This window comes from Oreochromis aureus, linkage group 11, assembly GCF_013358895.1.
Source record: "Oreochromis aureus strain Israel breed Guangdong linkage group 11, ZZ_aureus, whole genome shotgun sequence".
Taxonomy (NCBI): Eukaryota; Metazoa; Chordata; class Actinopteri; order Cichliformes; family Cichlidae; genus Oreochromis; species Oreochromis aureus.
The window spans coordinates 20959995-20979547 of NC_052952.1; the positions used below are offsets into that span (position 1 = coordinate 20959995).

The following is a 19553-nucleotide window of genomic DNA, read 5'->3' on the forward strand; positions in this document are numbered from 1 at the left end:
AAGTATTGACAACGATCCTAGCACATTATTTGTCTCCTCCATTAAGAGCTAGCCTGTGATTGGCCGACACAAAGCAGGAACAGCCTGTGTTTACATCTCTTCTCTGCCGCCTTGTTTTTCTTCCTCCAACTCATTTCTCTCACTCACTCTATTTGTTGCTTTGCCAAATATCTGCACAGATATTCTGCCAATCATATATTCTTTCTCCACCTTTCTTCTCTCTTTTCCTCCTGGTGTCATGTAGTAAGGATGTAGAGCTGCAGTTAGCAGAGTGTGACCAGAAGGGGGTACAGTTTGACAACCTCCGATCCCTCCCAGTGACTCTGCAAGCTCCACTCCATCTCCCTAAATGTTCTCGCACACAGGGACATTCACAGCTTGCAGACTATTTCAGCTACATCGTCAGAATAATTAATGCAGGAAATGATCACCGAGACAAGAATGATTAATTTTGAGCTCTGACAACACCGACATGACCGATTGTTGGTGCCAGGCCACCAGGCTTTTAATGCTCACGGCCATCCAGGGATAGCATCCATCACGGTGACCCTCACTCCTCCAGAGATGTGTTCAGTGTGTGTTTTTATGTGGGTGTGAATGCCAGCGTATGTGTGTGTATCATTAAGCATATGTTTACTAATTTATCAGCCTTGTGACTGCGGAGGTAAGGGGTTACTATTCTGAGATTGTAAAAGATATTTAGCAGAGCACAACCACCTGAGACCTCTGCAGCTTTCCTGACGTGACCTGGCAGGGGCACAAGCTTTCACATTTCATCAGATGGAATTTTTGTAACGTGAGAAAAGCGAACTTCAATGTGTGAAGATTTCTCTTATTATTTTGCAATAAAGTTCCCTTTAATTGTAGATGTGACTGTTGCAGGTTTTGGATTGCACACTAGGTTATAGTTATTTTCCTGAGAGGGGTGACATCAAAATTTAAGATAAATGCATGAATACGCTTGTCTTTGTTGCACAGTATACTGTGACTGTGACCATTTTTGTCTGTGTTGTGTTTTGTTTGAGGAATTCTTCTTGATATGCTCGACTCTGACAGTGTGCAGCTGCGGTGCTCTCTTACTTTCCAGACAAATGTAGGTTAGGTGGACTGGAGACAGTAAATTGCCTATTGTTGTGAGTGTGTTTTGTGCTTCCCTGCATGGAAAGGTCGCAGATATCTGTGACGTATGGGCATAAACAATGAACAAATTAATGAAGCCCGACGAGCCCAAATGCATAAATTGTTGCTCAAATGCAGAATTGCAATACTTGACTTTATGTAAAACACTTTAAAACAAGCTGTGTATCATTAAGCATATGTTTACTAATTCATCAACCTTGTGACTGTGGACGTGAGGGGTTACTATTCTGCGATAGTAAAAGATCTTCTGCAGAGCACAACACCACCTGAAACCAGCATTCCTGACATGACCTGGCAGGGGGCCGTGCTTTTACATTTCATCATCTTTACCACATTTTTACCTTCACATATAAAAATGTTAGCTCTCTCTGTAGCACAGTATGACTAAGGTACTCTTGTTACAAAGTTTAAGGTAAACAGTGCCTATTATAGTGGCAGAATATTCAAGAGTGGGGAAGACTGGATGATAATAAAAATCATTCATCAATATTAAGTGTCCATATGGTAATAAATTAAACTGAGAGTGCTTGCAATTGTGTTTTGCACAAAACTACCTCCATTTTGGAATGGATAATTCCTTAATCTTGCTTCTCTCCCAGTTTCTCCCAGTTATTCTGCCAAACACAATTAAAACATGCATCTGGAAATAAACAGTCCTTCCATTTTTGATTTTTAGTCGTGCCAGCTGGTACTTTCAGCTAACGAAAATAAATAAAATCTTGGGGTAAATTTTGGACACTGACAAAAAAAAAAATACCCAGAAGTCTGTTTGACATAACTTGTGTGTTGTTGTTGTCTTGTGTCCCAGAGATGCCATCTGGCCTGTGCGCCACGCTTTGTGTCAGCATGTGACAGGACACGACTTGTCACTGTGGACTCCCAGGGGATGCTGACTAGTGGCTCAAACACTGACTCTCCTCTTCTGGAGGTCGTTGCCGTGGAGACGTAGGGTCAGCCAGACCTTGTTCATAAGTGTTCAGGTCAGTTAATTATGTAGGGTATACTAATGATGTGTAATGACTTTGGCCTTGGCAAACGAAAAACTCAAACAAAGAGACATATGTGTACAGATGAACTGTGTCTCACCAGAGTGGTTTGTGCTTCTGCGTGGGAGGGCCCAGTCAGCCTGTCTTTCCTTTGTTATAAGTCACTATTCTGCGATAACCTTGGTCAGTAGAGCTACCCTCACAACACGCACACACCCCCACAGCCTTTCTCGTACACTCGTTTAATTTCTCCACAGTTTCTGGCTCTGGATTTTTCTTTCTTTCTCAACAGCCTTCTTTCATGTCAATTTTTCATTCTACTGCAGCTCTCATTTTGCCAAATTTAACGCTGAAAAGAGAATCCAAACTGCTCATATCAATACTATAAAAAGTCATCTGCCATGTCTTTCAGTGATTTTTCTGCCCTTCTCTATCGATCCTCCTGTCCCATCCTCCACTCTGCCTCCCACTCAGAGATGACCTGACGCTGATTACTTCAGATTTTGACAGACGTTTTTGGTGTCCAGACTTTGCAGTACAAAGATTTTCAGCAGGGCCAATAACACCTCCCTTAGTGACTATAATCCCCAATAAGTTAATGTTTTCCATCTCTGCATCAGTCCAGAAGGAGAATGCATGACACTCTATAACAAGCAAAAGGGTCAGCAATGGGTATTTAAAAAGGTGTTACAGGGCAGACCTATAGCATCTTGGGAGAGGGAAAGTTTGCTACAGGTAGAGAAATTTAATGAGCACAAATGGGTAGAGTTTGGGCTGATAGTGTCTAATCAATGGGCTTATGTCCTCTGTCTTCTGGGTGAAATGGAAGCTTCCACAGTCCCTACTCTTTTAACCACTGCAGACAAACACGTCATGGTGGGGGGTTTTCAAGCACACATGAAACTAAAGCATGTGAGGAAAAATTACCATGAGCATGCATCTTTTTCCATCCTTTCACTCTTAATGTCTGTCACTTTTATGCACCATCTTGTAAGAAAGCTCAGTTAGTGTTGCACTTTAGCTCCCCCTACCTTCAATTTAGCATTTTTGCAGTCAGCCCTAAAACAACAGCTTTTACAATTCATGGCTTGCTGCTAACAAACTCTTCCCCCCGTCATTCATTCCCTGCAGTTGTTTACGGACAGTCACCGTGTCTGTCTCAGGAGGGGTTTGTTACCAGCTGCTCTTGATGGGCCCTCTCTTTGTGGGGTCAGTCCCCTTTCTGTCAGAGCTGCTCTCAGGTGTCCCAGAGGTGCTGCTCGACCTGTTGGCACTCCACCGATCTGTGTTGCTCCCTGTCACTCAGCCTGGGGTTGAGTTTACTGTGATGGGCAGCAAGAACATACTTTCATTGGTATGTCACGCAAACATCCACACAATAGATTATTTGAGCCTTTCGTGTACTTACCCACAAATTAGGACATTTATGAAATGCACTGTGGAAAAAAAACTAAAGCGTGAGTGAAAAATCAATCAAAACAGAGGGAACATGAACTGCAGTCTTCTTGACATCATGTAATTTCTTTGACAGACAAAAACTCTGTTTGAAGTCCATTATCTGCTTCCATTGTTTCGAGTAAAGACTCATTTTGGAAGCTGGAAGAAGTGGAATTGTTGTGGATGTAACATTTCAATTCCTGCTGTTAAAATTTCAAATATAGGTCAATGTTCAGTGGATGCCTGACCAAACAATAGTTAATTATTCTCTCTCATTCAGCCATTCATTGATTGCAGTCTGGAGACCGACATAAGTGAGGGGCAGAAATTTCTATGGTGACACTGAGGTTATATGGTATGTATCCAAACTCAGCAACCTGGACATTCATTAGAGTTAACCTATCGTGCTCTTTTTCTGCTCCATAGTTTTATTTTTTGAGCTATACTAGAGTTGCTTTGCATGACTCACAGTTCAAAGTAATCCTTATTTGTCTTACACCATGTTTTTGTGAAGAATCTCAGTTTATCCTCTATCTGAAATAAGTCAGTCTAACCTTTCTCTCTCCGTTACTGTTAAGAGGTTCTGAGTTAAATCAATATTTAGTGTTAAATTCTAGTAGTTCAGAGAAGTTGTTATTAACTTTTTCAGCTGAGGACAGGTTTTGGCTCTTCTATTTCTTTTTTATGACATGACCACATAGTGACAGCCATACTTTCTCTCGAGTAGATTTCCACAGCTGAATCCACTGAATGTCACCACCTCACTGAGTAGAGTTCAGACCCCGTCTCCACTCCCCCAGTATAATTACACTGAGCAGACATACATCAAAATAGTCAGTGACCTTATGACAGCCTCGTGTCCACTGGTCAGATTCATGGGTTCTCCTGCAGTAAACCAGTAAGCTCATCATTACTGTGCTCAGGTGTGACAGGTGTGTAAAACCACATGCTTTCAGTTACTGGACTTATTTTTCCTGGATATGTAGGTTTGGGGCTTCTGTGAGTTGTTTTGCCGGGAAAATGGAAAATAGATGCAGCAATTTATTGAAATGTTGGTTGGGGTCTACGCTCTGGTGAGGTCGATGCATGACTGATGATGTTCTGTTGTGTTTTCTTATTCGGGTGCTTCTAATAAATTGGCAGTTTGTTTGGGATCATTGAAGATGCTTTCACAACAGTATTGCATGGTGGATCAAAATTTGGCTGTAGCATCTGACAGATATGCCAAGATCACGACTGATAGGTCTTTGGGAATCACCTTATTGGTGCAGAAATACTACCTGTCAAACGATGTCATCTTTGGCATGTTTCATGTTTATTCAACTTGCTGCTAGTAACAACAAGCTATTTAAAACTGGTTCTTTGCAAAGCTGTCTGTTATGTGTAGACAAATGACTGGTTAATCCCACAGGTTATGTACCGTTTTATGATTGAATGATTCATAGGTTAGTATCAAGCAGCTTATCAAACAAAAAAAAAAAGCTAAATAAAAAAGTGAGGGGTGCCTCAAGACTTTTTCTGCATCTTTATAAAAGCCTACACACTAAATCTAAACCCCTTATATTTGAATAGTGAAAATGTGGTTGTATAAGGGTACTATATGATTAAAAGTATGAATAAAATAGAAAATTAGAATGGTAACAGTGGCATTAATATTAAAAAAGATCATATAGAATACAATGCTTATCCTGTGTTAGTCATTCAATAAACACAAGGCACACCAGAATCTCATTTCCTGTTTACCATAATTTTATTTGTTAGTGTCCAATACAAGCAAGACAATAAAAATGTAACCATAGCAACAACAAAGTTATCAAATCCCTCCGTCTCCTGATTTAATTTTCATATTTATTCAGTGTACAAATCACTGCTGTCACATAGGCTGTGCACAGGGCCTACGTGCGCACAAGCGTAAACCACAGGTGAGAGTAACCTGCGGCCACAACCTGCTCCCTGCAGTGTCGGTCCTTTCAGAGCGACTGATTTTTCACAACCTGACAAGAATTCATCCCACATTATCATTTGCACAGAAAGCTCGCAAACACACATAAATGCACAACCACACTGTTCACTGAAATTTAATTAACTTCCTGGGTTTTTTTTTTTTAAAGCAAACAGTGACCTTCCCTGAATCGACCCTCATTCAGACTGAGGGAACCCTGCACTGATGCCACTGACATCATCGCCTACTTTATAGTGCTGACATCACTGTGGCATTAAAAACATAGGACACAAGAAATGTATTAATCATTATTCATGCAGAGTGCCCTTTTTACACAACTCTTTCAAGTCAACTTTCTTCAGACGTAGCCACAGTTTGCTTCCTTTTCTAGAGCTGGCCCCCTGTTTCCAGGGGAACTTTGCATCTAGTGCTGGGCCTCATCTCTGACCACACCTTCCTGTAAATCATTGCTTAGTTGATGAAAGGTGTAATGCAAATAAATGCAAGACAAACAGAAACCCCACATGCATCGTGTCATCTTTAAAGGGTTGTCAGCGGACAAAAGATGTGTTTTTCCAGATAAAATGATGAATTGAAAGATACCTAACGAGATTATTTATCAAATGAAACTTTATTTAAAAGTGAAGAATGAATCATAAGCTGTTGGTGGTCTCTCAACAAGGCCAGGCATTTTTCTGCATATTAAGTAGATAGACTCCCTCTTATATTACATGATTTAGCCATTTCCCATTCCCTGCATCAGTTCTATGGCAGTGTCACTTGATGTCCATCAAGTTCTTACTCTTCCCTCAAGGATGTCGAACCACATCTGATCAGGTTAGTGCTGTTTCCTCCTGAATGAGCATCCTAAAGAAAGAGGCAAGAGATTGTGGCTCAGACACTGATAGAAATCAACAAAACAGCTTTATTATAAAACACTTAGAGAAGTCTTGGTTATATTATAACCTTATAATCCTCCATAAATATTGACAGCCTATAAAAACGGCCAATCTTGCAAAAGCCAATCAGTACAGTAAGGTGTATCAACTGACTCCCTAAGATAAGATGCATATGCTACCATCTGCCTTCACAAAGGCTGAATCACCACCACACTGGTCGTTTTATTGCAGAGAGTTCCTGCTAAGAAGCTCCTGTTACCACAGCAGCAGAGTGCAGGGTGGGTGTGACCATGAGAATATCAGTAAAATTGAACCTTGAACCTTGAGGACATGAAACGCTACACATATAAAGGCTAATTTACATACAGGTGACAGGTTGTTAAACGGACCAACAGAAACTGATTTTACCTCATCTGGCCGGGTGTCAGGCTGAGCGGTGCAATCAGCTGATGCGATCGCCACTATTTTATGCAATAAAATAATCTCCCTCTTCTCAAGCACATCCAGGCCACTACATACACACCACAAATATAACTATGTTTCTTACCGAAGCACGACCAGGAATCCCATCACCACGTCTGCAGGGAAAATAGGTCAATGTGTGCAAAAGGGGGAAAAAAAAAAAAAAAAAAAAAAGTAGTCGAGGCTCAGAGGAAAAGATGCCACACTTTTTGGAGATCTTTTGTATTTTCCTCACGTCATCTCACTGACTTGATTACTTCAGTTTAGAAGTGAGGAAAAGCAAAGCCGAAATGTAAGTGAAGGAGACTGTAAGGTGGAGATTTTTTCCCTGCGTACATGCTGATGAGTGTTGGGATTTCCAGTCACATTTGTTAAGAAATAGTTAGGTTTTTGGTGTGATACACATGTAGTGACTTGTTTATTGTAAACTGCTTGGCTGTGTTGGGAAAAGAAACCATTTTATTGCACAGAAAAGTGCTGATTGCATCATGTGAACATCTGCTTTGCGTGACTGCACAGCTCGGTACATCCAGCCTGATAAGGAAAAGCTGGAAATGCTGGACTCCAGCTTGTCAGCCTGGTGTCTCAAACAGGCTCTCCTCCAAACGCTCCTCATTTATAAAGTGCTTTACAAACCCGATTATTACAGCTAACAGCTGGATTTTCCCATCTTAGCGCAGCTAGCCAAACAACGATCACCCAATTTCTGCTAAAAAGACAGACAGTGAAAGTGTATGCTTAACATAAAACTCATTGTTGCACCCAGGGACAGCACAAAAGTGATCTCCTTAAACTAATTTTTAGCCGTAGCGTCCTTATTTACCTCTGAGTTATTGATTGTGCCACTAGTTAGCAAACAAACTAAAGTAAGTCTATTATCGCAACCAACCAACAACATGACGTCACGTTCCGTACTGACAGAAGATGGCGCTAAACACGTTTTTAAAACTTTAAGCACTTGTTTCTTAAATCCAGCTTCACAGACACAGTTAAAACTGTCACTTTTTGAGAGCAGGACTCAAGTAGCCTTCATATGTGTAGCATTTCATGTCCTCTTTAAAGGAGACCTATTCAGCTTTGTTTTACAAGCTGTCCAAAAGCACACAGAGTTAGGTCCATAAATATTTAAACAATGACGGGTTTTTTTGTTTGTTTTTTTTAAATAATTCGCTCTGTACACCAGGGGAGTGGATTTTAAATCACGACGTTAACTACCAACTTTAATTCAAGGATGTTAACAAAAGTATTGCATTAACTGTTTACCAATTACAACAATGTAAAAGCTCAGGCTAGTAGAGTCCAACAATAAAAATACAAAGCTGGAAATGAGCAATTTTTGAATCTTTTATTAAATAGAAGAGACGATCCATCACCCTAAATCTATACTGGGCCTACCTGTTAATCTAAAAAAATAAAATAAAATGTGTGTAAATGAAAAGTTGTGCTTGCAGCTGATCGTGTAGGAATGGATCAGTGATGATGAATTCCTCTCACAACCACAAGAGTTACTGTATGCCTTAGTTGACACCCTGTTCATGAAGAAAACAATGAAAGGGCAACACAAAGGCAAATGTGAAAGAGTAACTGAGCGTGTGTACAGTCATGTTCGACCACCCATCTCCGGCCGCAAAATCTGGGGATTTTTGGGAAAAGCTTCTGCCTTGGGTCGTTAAAATATAATTCAGTTTTATTTACGTAGTGCCAATCCAGAGCAACAGTCACCCCAGAGGGGAGACAAATCTAGATTACATCAGGAAGAACACCACCCAACACAACTCTGCTGAAACAAACATGGGGGCAGCTAAAAGTAGCTTCGGTCTAAATTTGCATCAAATGCAAAAAATATTAGATTTAGACAAAAACTCCCGAAAATGTTTTTAAAAACAAGCGTTTAAAAGTTTTTTCCCCCTCTCTATTTTTGTCATTAGAGAATGCTCCAAAAGAATTCCAAATTTAAATCTTTAAGTGCCACCATCACCATCTTGTGCTCAGCTGTGCACAAGCATCTGGCACAGGTATGATCCAGTACCACCGGTGCTACTTGTGTAGTTCTACACATATAGTTGAGATTTCTGGTTTCCCTGTACCTTCTGTCAGGCGAGCTTTCCCTCCTGTCGGCTGGCACAGGACCGTGGAGCAGCCGACACACAGAACTACAGTCTGAGCATGACTGAAGACTGTGGTGATCTTGTAGCACCCTGCAAACAGCACACAAACCAGTTAAACAACAACAACAACAAGATGATGTCAGGAGTACTTCTGGTGACTGGTGTGTCGTTGCAGCCGTCTGTGTAGAAGAGTCACTTGAAGCTCATGTCACAAACGGCCACAACCGTCACTGTATGCCTTACTTGACACCCCAATCACTAACGAAGCAATGAAAGGGCAACACATAAAGGCAAATGTAGCACAGGAGAGGAAGAAGTGCTCAAAATCTTCTTTGAAACATTAAATACTTCTCCTGCACCATGACTTACAAATGGGAAATACACCACTTTGATTTAAAACTGTAATTAGCTGCAGTACTCAAGCAAATGTGCTTATTCTTAGTGGACATTTTTCCATTTAAATCTTAAGTACTACTCATAAGTAAACTGACCTGGACACTTGACATCCATAAAATAGGAGTTAGGACTCTGAACAAGACGCTTTTTCTTGTGTCGCCTCTTTTCCTGTTCGGGGGTTGGGTGCAAAAGATCCTTTGCGAGCTGGGGGGGGGGAGGAAAGCAACATTTTAATTAATTTTTTTTTTTTAAAACCACGAGCTTAGAAAATAAATAAATAAATAAATTATTAATGAAAAAAAATTAGGCGGAAGGTGCTGAATTGACTTTAACATGTAATTAAACTGCTGCGGTTGTAGGCCTCAGTTACAGCGAGGCAAAGGTCGAGACCTCGTTACACTTCTCGGATAAGGAAACTGGAAAGTGTTCAGATGAAATTATCGAAATAATCTTGAAGCAATCTCAGCGATGCCGATGCAAAACAAAAAGAAAAAAAAGGAACCAGATGAAACATCTTTAAGAGTTTCATTAACCCCCAAAACACCCAACATATGTCACAGGTAAACAGACGAGCACGACACCCAGTTATCAGACTGCTGACTAACATTAATGCGCGACATTAACCAGCTTCCTCCCCAATAAAGACATTAAATGCAGTCAATGCTGAGACTTAAAGCTATACTGTGTGCTGTCAGCGAGCCTCGTGGGCTGCTCGTTGAGCACGTGTTTCGCCATATTGCGCTCGTTCAGATCTTTACGTTTACATTAAAGAAAAAAAATTGCTGACGGATTTTTTTAAACGCACTTTTTAAGCTGTAAAATATTTTAACCGTATTATAAAAACACACTTTATCGACTGAGGCAAGTTAAGAGGTACAAAGACGCGTTTGTTACTCACAGGCATGTCTGCGTGTTTGGACTCTCACCGGAAAAAGACTCGCTGTCCACGTACCGGAAACTGCTGACTGAGTGGGAGGAAGACCTGGAGGAAGAAAAAATAAAAATCCTCGTCGGTGTTTACGTGAAATTATCCGTTAGATAACATCAAATGAATGCTTGAAAATAACTTAATCGTGTAAATACACCGTGAATACAATTTCCATGTGTTTTTCTGTCGCATTTGATTAAATCTTCTAACTGTATAGCGATTTCCTGACAAAGCAGACGATTATCCTGTAATTTAAATACTTTTTTCAACAATTAGAATTGTTGAAAAAGTAGTTCAGACCCCTCATCATCTACACGTGAAACACTCGAGCTTAAATATTTAAGTGTGTCCGTGTGAGTATGCTCAGTTTAATAATTTTGTCATAAGTCAGGGGAGCCCGGACAGGGCAATCAAATGCCCCAAATCGATAATCTGCACGATTTTTCAAAGTGTAATTCTAAAGAAGTCTTTAAAAACATGTTGTTTTTTTACTCAATAAAATAAATTCAATGTAATGATGTCAGCATCCACTAGGAGTGGAAAATAAAGGACAGAAATATAATTTGTTATGTTCCAAAATACTTTACATGTAAAAAGCTTTGTGCCTCTGTGAAACCGGTTTAATCTGCAGGGTTAGATGGTAACACACAAACAGAGATATTAGATAAATAAATCTAAGTTGGCTTTAGTGGTCCGGACAAACAATGACTGGCCTGTATGTGGCCCATGAACTAAAATGACCTCTGGTCTAAAGACATAAACACCTGAGAGAAAGTCAGAGGGGAACTGTTGTTACCTGCAGGTGACACCTAGGGAAAGTTTACAATTTCAGTGTGCTTCTCTTCCTGTAGGTGGTGCAGGTTAGACTGGAGGTACAAAAGCACTGAGCAGAATTAAGAAAGTGTCATTTTAAGTGTATTCTTCTGTCCAGGCCAACTTTCATGCTTGGTAGTCACATTTTAAACGATGACTCTGATATCCAACAGTCTCTTTCTTGCATGGATGTAGAACATTAGTTGTTGTTTGATTACGCTTCATAAACAATGTTATCTTTGTATTGCTTTGTCTTATTAAGGGTGCAAAGTATTCACTTAAAATGTACTCCAAGTAAAGGCCCTGCATTATGTTACTTAAGTAAAGGTTTAAGTAAAAGTACTCTTCAGTGAGGGAGAATCACATGAATGCAGAAGGACATTTTACCGTTTTTGAATATTTCTTACTTTAGCCTCAATTCCTGATTATTTCCTTTAATAATCAAATGACTGAGAAGGAATCAAAGTTGAGAAATGCTGTTAGAGTTATCCAACAGCATTTCTCAACAAGAAAAACCCCATGATTATAGATTATAAATTAAATTTTTTTTTTAAAAGGTAACAAATGTCATATTTTAGAAGCTGGGAGCATAACAAGTGCTTGAAAATAATACCCAAACAACGTTTTTGGCAGTCAGCTCATCAATGTACTGACAGTGATTTAAAATCAAATATTTTCAAAAACACTTTGTGTTTGTTTGCAAAACAAAGAAACAAAAAAACAATACAGCACTATATAAAAAGTTTTACAGTATTTTTTTTTATTCAGTTGATCAGATGTTCATACGGATACAGTGTAGCTATACCATTTATGTGAGCTGTGCATTTATAACTTTACATCATTTATCTACAGATACAAAAGCTGAATAGGCCTATGACCTTCGACTGGTTTGATGTTTTTACAGGAACGAGGACTTTTTATTGTTATTATTTTATTCCATGGAGGATGTAGAGAAAGAACACGTTGTTTAAACCCACTTTTTCACTTGTAACGGTCCATACACACGTGATTACTGATCAAATGGTGCCACCTAGTGTGCGTGCGGAGTGAGTGCCTGCGGAGTGTGAACCGTTCACTCCCATAAAGCTCTCCCACACGTAGCCGATGTGGGATTGGGGCCGACAGCGAGTTCCCTTTTTTTTTTTTAAAGTGGTATTTTTGCAGACTGGATAAACTTGTTTCCACCCCGGTATGCTTGTAAACGGGATAATAACGACTCTCTAATGGCAGCGGAATGAAACTTTAATACATGAGGGCTGATCTGAAAGAGTCTGTACAACTTTATCCTGCGCAGTCCAAACACAACACGGAGGAGGATCGGAATTTACCGGTGACAAGTCTGAGAGTGAAAAGAGGAAAAAGAAGTGGATCCACTCGCTACATGGAGCGCCCCTTTTCAGGAGTTTGCTTTTTTTAACTCACAAGGAAAAGAAATCGAGATTTAACGCGTTTGGTGGTGGATGAGAAAGATCTCCGGTAAAGAGACAAACCAAACTTTCCCCGCTCCTGCTTTGAGTTCTGCTTGAAGAACAACTCCGACCATGGCGAAAAAGTATGATTTCCTTTTCAAACTGTTACTCATCGGGGACAGCGGAGTGGGAAAAACCTGTCTGATCATTCGTTTTGCTGAGGACAACTTCAACTCTACGTACATTTCCACCATCGGTACGTTTAATGTTTGAATTACAGTCTGCGACATTCCTGCGCCAGCTTATGATTGGCTTCTGTGAAACTTGGGATATGAGCAAGACAAATGTTTGCTGACATTTCAAGCTCCGTTCTGCCTCTGTTTACTGTGCGAGCTGGTTTCCCGGACTGCTTTCATGTCCCAACTAGTCTGTGCTCTCTTATTTTCCTTTTCTTTATTTAGTCTCTCTCTCTCTCTTTTTCTTTTCTCCCTGCTGAATGTGTATGCTCTCTCTTCCCTGACCCTCTCCCCCATCTCTCCCTCAGATTTCATTCCTCTCATTTGGCTCACAGAGGGTCCACCCACCCTCATTCCTATCTCTTTTACCATCTCTACGTTCCCAGAAGAATGGCTGGCTTTCTGGCATGCACAGTTTTGCACAGTCAACCCCCTCTTCTGCCCCGCACTGTCTCTGTGTCTGTCAGCTTGTCCATCCAGCAGAAAAAACAAAAACACAAAAACACAGCAGTCTGTAGCAGTTTGCAGGTCTGTATGTCTGATCTTTATGTCTGCTTGTGGATGGTAATTCCCTGGGGGGTAGGTGGGCGGGTGTTCAGTGTCGCCACCTGAGTGAGAGTGACTCATATCAACTGCAATGTGTGAGTTTTTGTCTCCAATAGGGGTATTTAATCCAGTCTTTGCCCCCACCCACCCCCCTCTTGTTATCTCCCAGGAATCGACTTTAAAGTAAAAACCATCGAAGTGGATGGAAAGAAAGTGAAACTGCAAGTCTGGTAAGAAGTGGCATGTGGTTGTTTGTCTGCAAACGGTTTGTGATATGGTGAGGCAGATAAACCCTGATTTGTTGAGTTATCTTTCTCTGCCCTCTGACTGCCTCCGGCTCGTTTTCCTGAGAGGAAGGAGGAACCTCCCTCTTCTTGTCCAAATCAGGATTTTATGACAGGGTTCATGTCCAAGTCCATCACACATGGCCACCACAGAGAGCTACTCCATGTCATTTAAGGGTGCTGCTAGAGAATATATAGCAGCGTCAAATACCAGCACAGGCAAAAACACGTTTATTTTTTTGGTTTTGTTCAGTCAGATTTGGCCTGTTTTGATTCCTTCTTCCAGATCAATGTAAAGGAAGTATTTAAAATACAAACTTAAATGTGTTTAATCTTGCTATAAATTCCTCTTAATGCATGCACTTAATCTGTCTACAATTACAGCAAAGAAATATATGGATTTTTACAAAACAGTTTCTCAAAATGATTTTTTCCCCTCATTTTAGAGCCTAATCTCTCCTTTTCAGTTGCATCTACAGACATCAATCATTACTGAGCGATTCTCTCTATTCTGCTCTTTTTCTTCTTTTTTAAAGAGAGGTTTGCTCATATATAATTCAGAATCAAATTTATAGAAGTTTTTTTCTGAATACATGGTGAAAATAAACTTTTTATGACTGTTGACAGATCTTTTTGATTTATGGAGTACAGAAAATGAGAGATCCAAAATCCCCTCTATAAAAGCCATTGGCTCTGGGATGCCAGCAAAATACAAACAAGAACTTTGATCCTTGCTTCATCGAATGTTTACATTTCTCACCTGTAAAAGTTTGCAAAAGAGTTTAAATTTATACATTTTGATGTTAACACATAGTTTCAGAAAACCTGTGATGCAAAAAAATATTCTTAGTGGAAGTATTTTAGTGGGAAAGTATCTGTTAGTGCAAACTTACCCTGTAGCTTGTAGCCTGTAGCGTCTCACCTCAAATGCATCTTTCTGCATTCTGCTATACTCCAGGTTTTTTATATGATAGAAGTATTCTAAAGACCTTGCAGCATCTTTTTGATTCTGAGTGTGTGTGCTTTTTGTAGGGACACAGCAGGGCAGGAGAGATTCAAGACCATTACAACAGCCTACTACAGAGGAGCCATGGTGAGCGCAGTATGCCTCCAGGACAATCAGGCCTGGATAATCAGGCTGACATCACTGCCTCTTTGTGCTCAGTCTGCACCTTTGACTGACTCCTTAAATCCTCTCTCTCCTGTCTGTTCTCTGTTCGTCAGGGCATCATCCTGGTGTACGACATCACTGACGAGAAGTCCTTTGAAAACATTCAAAACTGGATGAAGAGCATCAAAGAAGTAAGGCGGTTTTCTATTAGCCCTTACAAAGATAACTAGGAAAGACCGAAACCGCAAAGCTAATGAGTTTATCTGGTCAGTTCATTTAAATCAAAGAAGCAAAAATGTTTCTTTTAACCTGCATATTCTACTCAGGAGACAGTCATCTCTACGCCATTATGTATGGGGATTGTCCTCAGGATAACCTTCCTTGTTCATAAACCAGCATAAAACTATCCAGCACGGCCTCTTGTACTCACTTTGTTAATGATGTTTTTCAACCAAAGTAAAACTTTTAGTTGATTAAGGCCTGAAGAGGTTTTCTACTCACCTGTCGGCTAGGTGTCACGCTGTGTGTGAGACCTCAGATAGATGTACAACTTTCTAAAGAACTGGCTAGCTGCTAGGAGCCAAGCTAACAAGGGCATAACATGAAAGGAAAGTTACTGCTGTTGTCTCACAGCAAGAAGGTTCTTTGAACCTCCTGGTCGACTGAGGTGTTTTTGTTAGCCCCGTGCTGGACCTCTGCCCACCCAGTGACAGCTGGGGGTAGGCACCGCACCCGGGAACGCTTAGTTGGATTTTTAATGTTGCTCAAACATCCAAGAAAAACTAAAGCTAGTGCAGGAAGCAAGGTTATTAAAGCCAACTAAAACTAGATGTTTAAAAAATCAGCTAACTAAAATAAAATAAAACAAAAACTAGACTTTTGAAACAAGCTAAAGTTAACAAATGATTTTGTGAACTTTGAAAACTAACTAAAATACAATAAAATATTTGTTACTTTGGTTAAAAAAAACATATCAAACTTGCCTTGAGAGGCTTTGATAGATGTGTTTATTGACACTGGCACATGCCCATCACACACAGTAATAATAACAAAGACTAAAAGTAAAACTGAAACTAGTAGAAACTAAACTAAAATTAAACATTTTCCATTAAAAAGAAATTACTGAAATTGATAAAATGACTGAAACTCAACTGATTTAGAAGCAAAAACTCAAAATGAAATAAAAATAAAAACTAATGAGACTAATTACAAAACTATAAAAAACTTTTTCAATAAGTGAATGCTGCCTATTTTAATATTCCAATTAAACAGACAATATGCAAACACGTGGCGTTCTATATCTTTACGTTAAGTAAAATTAAGAACATATTATAGCTATAAATGCATAACCCGTGTCATTGTTTACAGATATACATGGCCCTTGCTTACCTTTTTGGGGTTTTTTACCCATTTTCATGTAAGCATCACAACTGAGCTGAACTGAAAACGGCTTTTATAGCTGTTTTCAGTCCGTTTACAGCTGTTAAACATATGAATGATTCAGTCACATTTTCATAAAGCAACTGTTATGATTTCATCTATTTGTGGCCCGCACGTTGTCAGCGACTCTGAGAGATTTGTTTTGGGTAACAGGCGGCTTGTTTTGCCTGTAAACAAACTGTAGACGGCAGCACTGACGAACTGTGGAAAGATGGCAATGGAGCATTTCAGGGAAATGGTCTTGGTTTAAAGGGAGAAACCGCTCTGCTGACAAACAGCTGCTGTTAGTGTTTCTGTTGAGGTTTTTGCTCTCTGTGCGCTCTCTTCACTTTGCTGAAGTCATTTTGATCAGTTAATCACATTCCCTCTTTCCCAGAATGCATCAGCTGGGGTCAGTCGGATGTTACTAGGTAATAAGTGTGACATTGAGGCAAAGCGGAAAGTTTCCAAGGAGACCGGAGAAAAGGTAAGATGTCACTTGTGTTGTTTTACTTGTAATGAAGCAGCAGAGGTGTAGGTGTACTTTGATGGTAGTTAAAGTAGTACAGATCATCCAGGGTAAGGTACACATGGGTACATGGATTCAAAATTCATCTTGTGGTGCTACTTTGCAAAGATTTCATTGTGAGAAAGATTATTGCATGGGTTCCTCCCTCTTAAACTTTAGAGGACATGAATGCTTGGGAAATGGTCCAAGTTGCTTAATTTACTCGAGATAAAACCCAGGAAGTGATTATTACCCATATCCTGTCCTCCTGTAACCAGCTCTGTTCCTATTGTTAACAGCTGGCCAAAGATCACGGCATCAGGTTCTTTGAGACCAGTGCGAAGTCCAGCATTAATGTCGAGGAGGTGAGCAGTTTCTCCATACATTGAGCTTGTTTTATTGTAGCTCTTTTGTCAATGTTTGTTATGTGTTAATATGCAACAGACCTATATTTTCTCTCTTCCTGTGTTTCAATCAATCTGTCCTGCAGTCTTTTCTGGCTTTGGCACGAGACATACTAAAACAATCCAGCAAGAAGCCAGTAAGTCACAACACAAGATCAGTAATGCAGCTCTATAAAAAGTAATTTTGCATGCTGTATGACGGTAACTTCATTTCTTTGTCTGTTTGCTTGTCAGGGGCCCGGAGGTCAACAGGTGAAAATCACCAGCAGCACAGAGAAAAAATCCTCCAAGTGCGTTCTTCTCTAGACGTGATTTCACTAGTGTATGGAAGAAAGAACATAGAAACTTAGGAGCGCCTGTGTTGACAAGGAAAAATGTGGCAGGGTTTGCAAATATCAAAAACAGAGAGGTGCTAAAGCTCTGTTAAACTACACTATACTCCCTTTATAAGTTCTTCCACAAGAATTCTGCTGTCTCCAAAATAATATATGGATAAAGCAGCCCCAGTTTTTCAAACTGAGCATATCCTTTATGTGACATCTACTGCGATAGAGATGATTCCACAAAAAGTTGGAGTCTGACTCCGAGACCTTTTAAAAAAAGAAAAAAAAATGGTCCCCACCATGGCATACATTGCTGTCACTGAACCGTATATCTTTCTCGCTTACGTTATCCTTCCTACAACAGCACACCAGCACTTAAAAGAACTGCAGATATCTCTTAATGCTACCATTTCATTCATTTCTAATGTGTGTTATGTGCAGGAGCAGCTTTATGGAGCTCAGTTGGCCATAAAACACTAATGTGGTCTGTTTTGATTCACATGATGGACACAGGGTTTTATTTAGAGTTCAAGCGGTCATAAGAATCTGAGAAATTGAGGTTTAAATACTACAGGAGAATTCAAATTTATTAAAGAGGACCTATTATGCTAATTTCCAAATTCATATTTTTTAGTCTTGGTCTCTGCTAAAGTAGCTTTACATGATTCACACCTTTTTTTTTAATGCATGACCTTTGTGCAGACCTTTCCTTGAAGCCACATTAGCTGCCCACTGCAAACAAAAGACTCTAATCGGAGGTGGGTGGGGCTACTGTGCTTACAGAGATATGTGTGTGTCCAAGTCAATCATAAAAGGAATATGTGGTCTCTGACATCATACAGATCCAGGAGTAGAAAAAAATGTATAAAACTGAGTTTTTGGCTCACGTGAATTGCTTGCATAAACAGTGACCTCATTATTTGAAGTTTTGGCATTAGCACAGTGGCATATGCATAACAAAAAGGAAAAGCATGAGAGGTCTGCTTTAAGTTATAAATGATAAAATGACCAGAATTGTTAGAGCGAAGGTAAAAACATGACGTACACATTAATGATGAAACAAGTTGGTCGCTGGACTTGAATGTGAAACAAGTTCTGTGTAAAACAACGCCTTGTTTTAATAGATGAATGGATCGAGAATGTGGATATAGATATTATATATGGACAGTGATAAGTGCAATATGAGAAGATGAGTGGAGAGATGGAAAAAAAAGATGGATTAAGCAAGTGAATGGACAGGATGTAAAAGCCTAGGAAGCAGCAGCATGTTCGTGTGTCCCTCATAGCGAATTGATTTAGTGGGTCTTGCCTTTTATCTGAAGTGCCTGGGAAAGCTCTTACTAAACACTACCACATATTAGCGACATCTGACATGGCAGCCTCTCTGTTCAGGCAGTTTGACGATCGTTCAAAATAACTCTGATTGCAGGTCTTCATCTGATTCTGACAGATCTTTTTTTTCTCTGCACACACGCTCTAAATTTCTGTTTTCTTTTGTTATTTCCTCCACATTGTTAGTTTTCTTACACCTGCCAGATTGTATGCAAAACCTGACGCTTGAGGAATAAAATTGCAAAACTATAAATATATTGTTTGTTGTATTTTTTTAAGTTCCTGTTGGCACAGTAACACAATAGTTTTTCCTTCCTGGTCTAGCATTGTCATAAATGTTATTCTCTGTATTCACATTTGCCTTAAGGGGCTTTACTGTCTTTACAGCATCCAACATCCTCTATCTTTAGATTCTCAATCTTGATAAGGGAAAAGCTCCCCTTAGAATCCATTTAAAGGGAAAAAATGAAGGAAACCTCAAGAACAGAGCAGTGATCCCAAATGTCAGCTGCACAATTTCAATACTGAAAATCATAATGTTATCATTTATGAAAAATATGGATCCAGTGTTGTATTGTGAAAGACTTAGCTAGACAGTCATGTATACATGAAAATCTTTTTTTCTTTAATTGAATACCTTAAATGACATCAATTAAGGGATGTCAAACTCTGTCCTAGTCCATAGACTGTATAGAAAAGAGGGACATAGGTTATAAAACTGTGTTGTTGGGTTTTTTTGTTTTGTTTTGAAAATTCTTCAGTGTGAAAGCAATTCCATGGTATTCAACATGTAAGTGGTGGCTTTAATTTTTTCAAAAGCACATTTTAAAGCATTCTTTAAAATGGGGGACTTTATTTATTTGTTGTAGG

The 19553-nt window shown here is 39.6% G+C and overlaps 2 protein-coding genes and 2 non-coding genes across 4 annotated transcripts; 1 reads left to right on the plus strand and 3 right to left on the minus strand.

Moving 5' to 3' along the window:
- Window positions 1–5289: 5289 nt before the first annotated feature.
- On the minus strand, window positions 5290–10363 carry rps27.2 (ribosomal protein S27). Its single transcript, XM_031734082.2, has 4 exons — window positions 10269–10363; window positions 9466–9574; window positions 8954–9064; window positions 5290–6372 (listed from the first exon to the last, which is right to left on the minus strand). Exons 1-4 carry the CDS (start codon window positions 10272–10274, stop codon window positions 6344–6346), a joined length of 255 nt encoding a protein of 84 aa, XP_031589942.1. The 5' UTR covers window positions 10275–10363; the 3' UTR covers window positions 5290–6343.
- LOC116315745 lies at window positions 8304–8435 on the minus strand. Its single transcript, XR_004199117.1, has one exon. It is a non-coding gene; the product is annotated as a small nucleolar RNA SNORA13 (small nucleolar RNA).
- On the minus strand, window positions 9136–9267 carry LOC116315746. The gene has a single exon (XR_004199118.1). It is a non-coding gene; the product is annotated as a small nucleolar RNA SNORA13 (small nucleolar RNA).
- A 1822-nt stretch (window positions 10364–12185) lies between the features above and the next one.
- On the plus strand, window positions 12186–18936 carry rab13 (RAB13, member RAS oncogene family). The gene is made up of 8 exons (XM_031734083.2): window positions 12186–12776; window positions 13472–13532; window positions 14619–14679; window positions 14811–14888; window positions 16514–16603; window positions 16924–16989; window positions 17115–17165; window positions 17263–18936. Exons 1-8 carry the CDS (start codon window positions 12653–12655, stop codon window positions 17332–17334), a joined length of 603 nt encoding a protein of 200 aa, XP_031589943.1. The 5' UTR covers window positions 12186–12652; the 3' UTR covers window positions 17335–18936.
- The last annotated feature ends 617 nt before the right edge of the window (window positions 18937–19553 follow it).